The 10701-nt window shown below is 37.8% G+C and overlaps 2 protein-coding genes across 2 annotated transcripts; one reads left to right on the forward strand and one right to left on the reverse strand.

The window, feature by feature from the left end:
• Window positions 1–3616: 3616 nt before the first annotated feature.
• LOC105233650 (thioredoxin-like protein 4A) lies at window positions 3617–4350 on the reverse strand. The gene is made up of 2 exons (XM_011215783.4): window positions 4147–4350; window positions 3617–4070 (listed from the first exon to the last, which is right to left on the reverse strand). Exons 1-2 carry the CDS (start codon window positions 4222–4224, stop codon window positions 3720–3722), a joined length of 429 nt encoding a protein of 142 aa, XP_011214085.1. The 5' UTR covers window positions 4225–4350; the 3' UTR covers window positions 3617–3719.
• Window positions 4351–4620: 270 nt separating this feature from the next.
• Window positions 4621–10477, forward strand: LOC105233656 (leucine--tRNA ligase, cytoplasmic). The gene is made up of 8 exons (XM_049446694.1): window positions 4621–4779; window positions 4951–5544; window positions 5611–5852; window positions 5918–6489; window positions 6547–7005; window positions 8096–9336; window positions 9422–9653; window positions 10071–10477. The coding sequence occupies exons 1-8, from the start codon at window positions 4777–4779 to the stop codon at window positions 10274–10276; spliced, it is 3549 nt and encodes a 1182-aa protein (XP_049302651.1). The 5' UTR covers window positions 4621–4776; the 3' UTR covers window positions 10277–10477.
• Window positions 10478–10701: the final 224 nt, after the last annotated feature.

The raw sequence follows: 10701 nt of genomic DNA on the forward strand, positions 1-10701 counted from the left end.
TACAAGGACTTGAGTTTGAACGTACAGTTTGTATGGCAGCTATAAGCTATAGTGGTCCGATTTAAACAAATTTTTCAGAGATTGTAGCGATACTTTGTATAATAAACTCTGTCGAATTTCGTGAAGATGCCTTGACAAATAAAAAACTTTTCAATACAAGGACTTGAGTTTAATCGTTCAATTTGTATGGCAGCTATATGCTAATGTGGTCCGATCTAAACAAATTTTTCAGAGATTGTAGCGATGCTTTGTATAATAAACCATGTCGAATTTCGTGAAGATACCTTGACAAATAAAAGACTTTTCCATACAAGGACCTGAGTTTAATCGTTCAGTTTGTATGGCAGCTATATGCTAATGTGGTACGATCTGAACAAATTTTTCAGAGATTGTAGCGATACTTTGTATAATAAACTCTGTCGAATTTCGTGAAGATACCTTGACGAATAATAGATATTTCCATACAAGGACTTGAGTTTGAACGTACAGTTTGTATGGCAGATAAGTATATGGTATAAATGTCCGATATCAGAGATTCCGATGAGCAGCTTCTTCTTTCAAACCGAAATCTCAAAAACCGAGGTATGCGTTCACGCATACATATGTATATACAGATGGACAGACAAACCGACAATTACACGACTCAGCTTGACACTCTGGTTTTTTATATATACTTTATAGGATCTCCGACGAGTTTTGCGGTGTTACAAGTATCGTGGTTTTACGTTCATTCACTTCAAGGTACCTTAAAGCCTACCCTGCAAAATCCACAGCGACCACATTCCCCAACTGGATGAAGCAATACAAAATGGATCGGTAACTTAAATCTCGGCCGTCAGCAAACCCAAAATTACGGTACTCCTTAACTCCGCATACGTCTGCGATTATTAACAAAAACAGATCACTAACCGGTAGCACATTGGGTAAGGACAAAGAAACGTTGCTGGACACTCATAAGGCAATCGATTGGCCGGTCATTATTTATCCAGCCTTCATATGTTAGGTTGGGTGCAGCAGGACGCACCTGAAGAAAATACAGAACTTGGACTGTTCAGAATGGAAGACATGTTGCCTTTTTTAGCTCCTATGGACCGTGGAGGTCTTCTGTTGGTAACTCGGGTGGAGTGGCGGTGCAGTGTGCGAACTAGGCGTAGGTTGCACAGCCGTAGAGGCTAAGATCGCAGTAATGCGTAGGCAATATGGGGCCACGTAACTTGTGGTCCACTCCCTGTATGTCTTAAGGCCAGAGCAGGTTCCAAGATGGGTCCATGCCTTGCCTGTGTTACACCTGATCGAGGTGGAATTTGGATGGAGCCTTTTGGCGCAAACGCAGCAAAAAATTTCTCCCGGGCCCGGGTTGGGCTCAATGCCAGCACGAGTCAGGAGGATACGGATCAACCTTACTGTAAGGCGTTGCTCTAGTGGCGACGAGATTAAACTTAGACTTGCCGATCTTAACAGGGTTAGATTACCGAAATAACAGCCTTTAGCCTTTGTGGGAATTGTCTATCCTCCTAACAGGAATTAGGTACCCTTTACAACAACAACAACTATGCGAATGCCGTCATTGGGGTCGAAACACCATCTACCGCAGATCGTGTGCTTGCGTTGTCGCCTAAATCCAGAGTGACTTTAGTGCAACTTCGTTCTGGTTTTGCAGCAGGTGAAACTCCTACCTATCCCGAAAAGACCCCGACATACAAAATATATGTCATCCGTGCAAAGAGTTCTCAACCTCCTCCGTGCAAACCAACTCCTTGCATGCTCGCTAAACCCACTCACTTAAAATTCCCTTGATCCGACTCGATCGAAACAGCCCATTTCCTAGACTTACCGCTAAGTGACTTCGATGACAGCGCAGTGTTTGCACTTCCCTCAAACAGGGTTTACGTACTCGCTACAACAACAACATCTAACGGATTCATCCGACCCAACGTGTTTTTTTCGGCGATTTTACCCGATAATATTGGACTAAGAGACACTGACTTCGAAAATAAATCTACAAGAATTTAATTTTTTCGCTGGGGGAATGAAAACACACACACAGACACTCATCATTACACACAAAACTCAGATAAACCTAAAGATCTGGAACGCAAAGAATGCTGGAAGCATTGTTACTTCATAACTGTTAGAAATATTTCAAGTATATCGAAAATAAAAATAAAAATAAGCAAAATTAAAAAAAAATTAAATAGATAAATGCATGTGTAAAGTGTTTTAAGTGTAAACAAGGAATAATGTTGCAATTACACATGATTGTAATTTAACAATTGCTGAAGATCATTACTACCAAATTATTGAAAAAAAATACAAACTAAAACTAGAAAATATTAAAGAGAAGTTGAATTAGAGTTAAGCTGATATAAAAGGTTACAAAAATATAGCTGAATTAATTGTAGTAGGAATATGTTGAAGATCTTTAAACTTAAACAAAAATATATAAAGTAATTATGTACAGATATGAAGGCTAACAAAACGAAAATATGAGTATATACCGTTAGGATTTGAAGCAAATTGCAAAGCACAAGGAGCTAAAGTATTAATTAAAATAATATTAAAACAATATGATTAGCTCTTCAGTTAAGCTGTTACTAGATGAAGAAAAATAAATATTTTGGCGATTAAATTGCGTTAATGAAACGAATGCGTGCAATAAATTGAAAAATGGAAAACGTTGAAATAAAAAAAAAAGCTATTTTGCAAGAAAAAATAAATGTAGCTATTTTTCATACAAATTTTGTTCACAGAATGTCTAATTAATATGATTTTCTGAAGCTATTTTATTTTATAAAAAAATAGTATTTGCTTGCTTTGATTTATTTTTAAACTTCACTATTTTTTTTTTTCAAAACGCAATTGCAACTGAAAGTCAAACTTTTTAAATGCTAACTTGATTTTGTAACTATAACTTCTAATCTTAAATAATAACTTTAATTTTACGATAAAAAATTAGATTAAATTAACGATAAAAAAACTAAAGAAAATTATAAGTATTGCATACAATACAATGAAACGTGAAATTAGTTTGTAAAACGAAATCCTATTGAAAACTAAAATTGTTATTAGCGAAAAAATGTTATGAATTTTAGTTAAATGTTATAAAAAAAAAGCAACCAAATGTAACGGTAAGATAAATAATAAAATAACTTGAAAAGTGAGTTTATGTAAATGTTAGCGCTGTAAATTTAAGTAAAAAAGGGTAAAAGTAATTAAAATAAAAAAAAAATAAATAAATAAAGTGATAGAATAAACTATTACATACATACATTGTAAAAATGTGTTTGATTCTTTTATTTATATTATACACAGTTTACATTTTTTTTTTTTACGAAATACTACTTGAAATGCGCTTATTCAAGCGCCAATTCAGTTAAAAAAAAATTCACTAAAGCTCACATTCATATTTTATCGGGTTGTTTGCATTAAACTTTGTACGAATAATTTGTAATAATAAATTAATAAAATAACTTACCTTGGACAACTTGACACAAATTCTCTCAGCAGGCACACATACTTAAATTAATGAACGTAAACTTGCAAAAAATCTGGCAATGCAAACATTTGATACACACACACATACACTTGCATAAAATTTTATCAAAACAAATTGCTGTTTTTCCTTTTTGATATTTTTTTAATTAAATAAAACTAGTTAGTTGATAGATGAGATGAGTTCAATAAATGCGATGATGGGCGGCTTAATTATAATATTAAATTTAATATCTATATTTTGTAGAATAGTCTTTTGGCGATACGACTAGACCCCGACCTTTTCGTGCACCACGATACACTGTCTCTACAATATCGATCATTTCCTGTTTATCTTCAAGTGGCCAATTGATTTTGTTGTTATTACCAGTGCCCAAATCAATCATGATATGTTTGTTGCGGAAGAAAAACATTACGGTGCATGGATCGTATAATTCATACATCTTGTTAAAGTCGGGCACCTCAGTGATGTCGACCAAGTAAATTACAGCAAAATTTTTCACTTTCTCCGCTATGCTGTACATGACTTCGTCCATTTTCATGCAAGCGGGGTCCCAATCGTGGCCAAAACGAATAACCTGCATAAATTGATTAAAATTTGAATAAGACTAAACAGTTTAACGAAATCTTCTAGAAACTATTGAGTGCACTCACTACTACGCGATCTTCCTCGGATAGGATGGCCTGATCTACTTGCCAGCCATTGTGTAAATGTGGTAGCATGTACGACATATTGGAAGATTTTTATTTAAACGCACAAATTAATAAAAACTTATATTAAGAATGTTTTATACAATTCTTCACACACGCGAAGTTTTACACTTTCTTAAACGTTTACAAACGCACTATTGACAATCAGCTGTTGTATGTCAGAGCAGTTCGAAATTCGAAACTACAGCTGGTACGAATCTGCCAAAAAATTCGAATAAGGAAATTTGCCATTTACACAAATAAAATAATTTCAGAATATACACATAATATCTCAAGCCTACTATAAAATTAAACATAATTACACTCATCAAAATTTTGAAAAGGTACAATTTCATGGTTAGATGTTAAAAGAACAGAGCTTCAACTCATACAAAAATCATAAAATTGCTACACCATGCCTACCGCGTTGCCAACTATTTCCATGTACCGTCTGGCTGTCAAATATAAATTTTTTTGCACCAATTGCTGCCGGGAACACGTTGCAGTTTTGTTTAATCGCTCAGGTTTTATTTTATTATCGGGCAATTGAATATATTTATTGTATTTCAATAAACGAAATTGTGCGTTAAAAGCATGGTAAGTTGCATATGCTCAAATAAATATTCAGTCAACGGAGTGTAAAGAACGTTTACAGCGAATGTTTACTTTGTTTTCGCACTCGTGAAACATTCTGATGCAATATTCCTTGGCCAACCCAGTGATTCATGTTTTATTCAATTGAAATTATAATTCTGTATTAAAATATAGGCAAATGTCGAAAGAAAGGGCACCTTCAAGGTGGAATATCTCCAGCAAATCGAGCGTGAGATGCAACAGCGTTGGGAAAATGAGCATGTGCATGAAACGGATGCGCCAATAGAGCCACGCAAAAGTCTGGATGAAAAATTTTTTGTAACATTTCCTTTTCCCTATATGAATGGACGGCTACATTTGGGTCATACATTCTCGCTCTCGAAGGCAGAATTTGCTGTACGGTATCATCGGCTGAAAGGAAGGCGTGTACTATGGCCATTCGGCTTTCACTGTACTGGTATGCCCATCAAAGCATGTGCGGACAAGTTAAAACGTGAAATGGAGGATTTTGGTTACCCACCAAAGTTTCCAACCGATGATACACCAGCTGAAATTGAGGAACCCACACAAGGCGATATACCTAAAGATAAATCGAAAGGTAAAAAGAGCAAGGCAGTGGCCAAAACAGCAGCAGCAAAATATCAATGGCAGATTATGCAGAGTCTAAGATTGACTGATGAGGAGATTAAGTGTTTTGCTGACACCGAACATTGGTTAAACTATTTTCCGCCTTTGGCCATTAAGGATCTCAAAAATTTGGGAATACATGTGAGTGAAAGTAGTATAACAGTTATGTCATAAACAAATATTTACGAATTATTTTTACATTTTTAGGTGGATTTTAGACGCACATTCATCACGACTGATGCAAATCCTTTCTTCGATTCTTTTGTACGCTGGCAGTTCTTGCATTTGAAAAATCGCGGAAAAATCATGTATGGCAAACGTTACACTATTTATTCGCCAAAAGATGGCCAACCTTGCATGGATCATGATCGCTCAAGCGGTGAGGGTGTAGGTCCGCAAGAATATACTTTGATTAAGATGAAAGTGCTTGAAAAGCCAGCCAAACTTAGGTAAGATTTAAGTTTAGATCAACATAAAAGAAAATAAAATTATAAAACAAAAAACACAATTTCAGTGCTGTGAATGAGCCCATCTATATGGTGGCTGCCACATTGCGTCCCGAAACTATGTATGGGCAAACCAACTGCTGGCTGCATCCCGACATCAAGTACATTGCCTGGCAAGTTTCACGCACAAATGAAGTGTGGATTAGCACACGTCGTGCCGCACGTAATATGTCCTACCAAGGTTTCACCGCCGAAGAAGGTAAGGTTGTAGAGATCGCTGAGCTGACTGGCCAGGAACTGCTAGGCACACCACTGTCTGCACCTATGACATCACATAAAGTCATCTATACACTGCCAATGCTATCGATTAAAGAGGACAAAGGCACTGGTGTGGTAACATCCGTGCCTTCTGATTCACCTGACGATTATGCTGCTTTGGTGGATTTACAGAAGAAGGAAGCATTCCGCCAAAAGTACGGTATCACCGATGAGATGGTGCTGCCTTATGAGCCAGTGCCGATCATAGAGGTGCCCACTTTGGGTAAAACATGCGCCGTCTATGCCTATGAAAAACTGAAGATACAATCGCAAAACGACAAAGACAAGTTGGCTGAGGCGAAGGAGCTTTGCTATTTGAAAGGTTTGTGTTATCTTAGTGCTTATTGTAAGACAATATATTCAATTGATATATTTGCAGGTTTCTACGATGGCGTGCTTTTGGTGGGCGAGTTTGCCGGACGCAAAGTCCAAGATATTAAAAAAGATTTGCAGAAGAAGCTTGTGGCTGCAAATGAAGCTGAAATCTATTACGAACCCGAGAAAACCATTATTTCGCGTTCTGGCGATCAGTGCGTCGTTGCGCTTTGCAATCAATGGTACCTGAATTACGGTGAACCCGAATGGCAGGCGCAAACCAAGAAAAATCTCAACAAAATGGAAGTTTACCACGAAGAGGCACGCAATAATTTCGAAGCTTGCTTGAATTGGTTGCACGAGTACGCCTGCTCGCGCACATATGGATTGGGCACCAAGCTGCCCTGGGATCAACAATGGCTTATTGAATCGCTTTCCGACTCCACCATTTATATGGCATTCTACACGGTTGTGCATCTGCTGCAAGCCGGTTCGTTTAGAGGCGAGAAGCCGAGTCCTTTAGGTAGGCAAATTATGACAGTTATATGCTTTAGAGGTTCGATTTGATACATTTTCTTCGGAGATTTTATCGTTGCCTTGAAAATAATCCTTACGAGCGCGATAACTGCAAAAAAGACAAAGAAACGTTGTTGGCAACATACAAAGCAATCGGCCGGCAGGTCCTCAACTATTTTGTACCAATATGGTCGCCTGGATGCAGTGGAACGCTGATGAAGAAACTTCAGACTTGTCAGAACACTGCATTCCGGACTACGACAGGATGCCTCCTGTTGTCTCCCATTGAACACCTACACAGTGAGACGATTATGCTTCCAGTTAAGGAGCATAACGAACGCCTCTCAAGGCAGTTCCTGCTGGGATGTTTTCGCAGAAATCACCCCTGCAGCCACCTGCTTGGAGTGGAACCGCCTGCTAGGAACATCAAGAAGTCTTTCCTCAATTACGTCGACGACGTTGAACAATACGCCGACCGGACTTCGGACGCAACTAACTTCCGACAAGCACTGACCGCCATTCACAGTGGAGCCATCAACACCTTCACTGGCTTCCTTCCAGTGAATGGCGTCTTTGGAGTCAAAACGCCACTCATTGCAGACGAAGAGCCCGAGTTGCGAGAAACGAGAGTGGCCCTTGCGCAGCTTCGTTCTTGATATTGTAGCAGGTTAAACTCCTACTTATCCAGAATAGACCCCGACATATCCAATATATGTAATGCGTGCAATGAGTATCCGTATGACACTAGTTACCTCTTTGCATGCCCCTCCAACCCCACTCATCTGACACCATTTTCCCTTTGGTACGGCCCTGTCGAAACGGCACGTTTCTGGGGCCTCCCGTTAGATGATGTTGACAACAACCTAGATAATCCTTAGCATCCTAACGGGGATAAGATAACCGTTATAACTATAACTAAGTCGACTCGTTTCGCCACCCTGATACTGATAACATATGTATGTACTATGTATTATATACAACGGAAGTTTTCCCCTGGGTGTTACAATCTTGCCACAAAAGGGCTATTTAAATGGGACAAAATTTAAAGTTTTGGTACACTTTCGAAAAAACATACTCATAAAATTTCCTTCCTTTAGGCATCACCGCAAAGGATATGACACCCGAAGTGTGGGACTACATATTCTTCAGCGAAACCCCCTACACTGATAAGCTGCCAGTAAAGAAGGACTCGCTTGATATATTGCGTCGTGAATTCGAGTACTGGTACCCGATGGATTTGCGTGTGAGTGGCAAGGATTTGATAAACAACCATCTAACATTCATGCTGTACAACCACACCGCCATTTGGCCCAATGACGAAGGCAAATGGCCACTGGGCGTACGTGTCAACGGACATCTGTTGCTCAATTCTGCGAAAATGTCAAAATCCGATGGCAACTTCCTCACACTCTACGAAGCTGTTGAGAAATTCTCAGCCGATGGCACGCGTCTGTGTCTGGCCGACTCTGGCGATAGCGTGGAGGATGCCAACTTCGTCGTGAGCACCGCAGATGCTGGCATACTGCGTCTGTACACATTCATCGAGTGGGTGAAAGAGATGTCCGCCACACGTACTCAGCTGCGCAAAGGCGCCGCAGACACCTTCAATGACAAAGTGTTCATCAGCGAAATGAATTTGAAAACGCGCGAAACCGATGAGAATTATCGCAAAATGCTCTTCAAGGAAGCCTTACGTACCGGCTTCTATGAGCTGCAGCTGGCGCGTGACAAATATCGTGAGCTGTGCGGTGCACAAGGCATGCACGAAGACTTGGTGTTCGAGTTCATACGTCGGCAAGCGCTGCTGGTGGCGCCGATTTGTCCGCACGTCGCCGATTATGTATGGGGTTTGCTGGGCAATAAGGAGTCCATAGTGCATGCGCGTTGGCCGGAAGTGGGCGCCATTAATGAGATCGAAATCAAATGCTCCGAGTATCTCATGGAGGCGGCGCACACGTTCCGTCTGAATTTGAAGAACTTATTGCAAGTCAAGGGCAAGGGTGGCAAGGAGAAGGCGGTGGATCCCACAAGCGCGAAACCGAATGCTGCCTTGATTTGGGTAGCCAAAACATATCCGCCATGGCAATGTTGTGTGCTCGATACACTGCGCGAAATGTACACTAAAGAAGGCAAGTTCCCGGAAAATAAAGTCATCGCGTCGACGCTGCAACAGAAGGAGCAGCTGAAGAAATTCATGAAGCGCGTAATGCCCTTCGCGCAAATGATACGCGAGAAGGTGGAGAGCGGCAAGGGCGTTGAGGCGCTCGCCGTCAACTTGGAGTTCGACGAACGCCAGGTGCTGCTCAACAATCTCGACTACCTGAGAAATACATTGGATGTAAGTTCATGCGTGGAACAATCCGCCATTTTTTTTTTTTTTTGTAAATTTCTAGCCTCTCATTTCTAATTTATGCCTGCTTTAGGTTGTTAACATTGAGGTGAAATACACGGATGATCCAGCAGCGCCCGAAAAAACACGTGAGGAGGTGCGTCCCGGCTCGCCTTTCATCGCTTTCATCATCGCACCGAATGTGGCGGTGGAATTGATCAATCCAATTGAGCGTTCCGGTTTGTTTGAAGTGAATACCGTTATAAGTGAAGGCGAGACAGTGAAGCAATTGACCGAAAAACTGGCGAAGAAAATAAATTTCAAAGGTACATATAAACGTTATATTACCGTTATTTACAAAGCAAAAAAAATTATTCAAAATAAAATATTTTTATTTTTTTTTAATTTTTTATTTTTTTTAATTTTTTATTTTTATTATTTTTTTTTTAATTTTTTATTTTTATTTTTTTTTTTAATTTTTATTTTATTTTTTTTATTTCTTTTTTATTTTTTTTATTATTATTATTCTTTTTTTTATATTTTTTTTTATTATTATTATTCTTTTTTTTATACTTTTTTTTTATTATTATTATTATTTTTTTTTTTTTATTTTTTTTATTATAATTTTTTTTAATATTTTTTTATTATAATTTTTTTTTAAATATTTTTTTTATTATTTTTTTCATTTTTTAAAATTTATTTTTATTAATTAAAACTATGTATTTAATTTTTTCTCTTTCCAGCTGATTTGTCAACACTGAAACTCTGGCGTTATATTGATCCAGTGCTCGGACCACGCCAAATTCCCGCTTTTCAAGATTACCAAAAAGGCAAAACTCCACTCACAGACGGTACATTCACCCTAGATGTGGAGAAGAAGCTGGTTTCCTTGAAAGTCGAAGACAAAGTTATCGAAGTCGGTAGACACTTTATCTATGTCGTGGATTAACTGCTGATTGTTACAACACAAAGCAAGCAACATGAATTTGTTTAATGTAGACGTGCTTTAATTTATCTAATTTATATGCATCCATAATTATTTTAAAACAATGAAATTTTTTATTTTTTTTTCTTTGCTTTCTGCGAAGCGCTAAACGGAATGGATTTTGAATTTGAAGCAAATAAACAGCTCTTGCAGCTACAAAATGAAGCTATACTCGTATTTATTTATTTTTAATTTTTTTTATTTCTTTTTTTATATTTTTTATATTTTTTTTATCTTTTTATATTTTTATAGTTTCTTTTTATTTTTATTTCTACTTTTTTATTTATTTTTTTTATTTTTATTTTTTTTTATTTAGTTTTTTTATTTATTTTTTTTTTTTTTTAATTTATTTTTTTTATTTATTTTTATTTATTTTTTATTTATTTATT

The sequence above is a fragment of the Bactrocera dorsalis genome, chromosome 1, assembly GCF_023373825.1.
Source record: "Bactrocera dorsalis isolate Fly_Bdor chromosome 1, ASM2337382v1, whole genome shotgun sequence".
Lineage (NCBI taxonomy): Eukaryota > Metazoa > Arthropoda > Insecta > Diptera > Tephritidae > Bactrocera > Bactrocera dorsalis.

Excerpts from the sequence above, each read along its gene's own strand:
- LOC105233656 (XM_049446694.1), top strand. Across the intron at positions 6,490-6,546 it reads GGAGCTTTGCTATTTGAAAG|GTTTCTACGATGGCGTGCTT; the intron begins GTTTGTGTTATC and ends ATATATTTGCAG. Across the intron at positions 7,006-8,095 it reads CGAGAAGCCGAGTCCTTTAG|GCATCACCGCAAAGGATATG; the intron begins GTAGGCAAATTA and ends TCCTTCCTTTAG.
- LOC105233650 (XM_011215783.4), bottom strand. The coding sequence starts at position 4,224 with ATGTCGTACATGCTACCACATTTACACAATGGCTGGCAAGTAGATCAG. Across the intron at positions 4,071-4,146 it reads CCGAGGAAGATCGCGTAGTA|GTTATTCGTTTTGGCCACGA; the intron begins GTGAGTGCACTC and ends CAATTTATGCAG.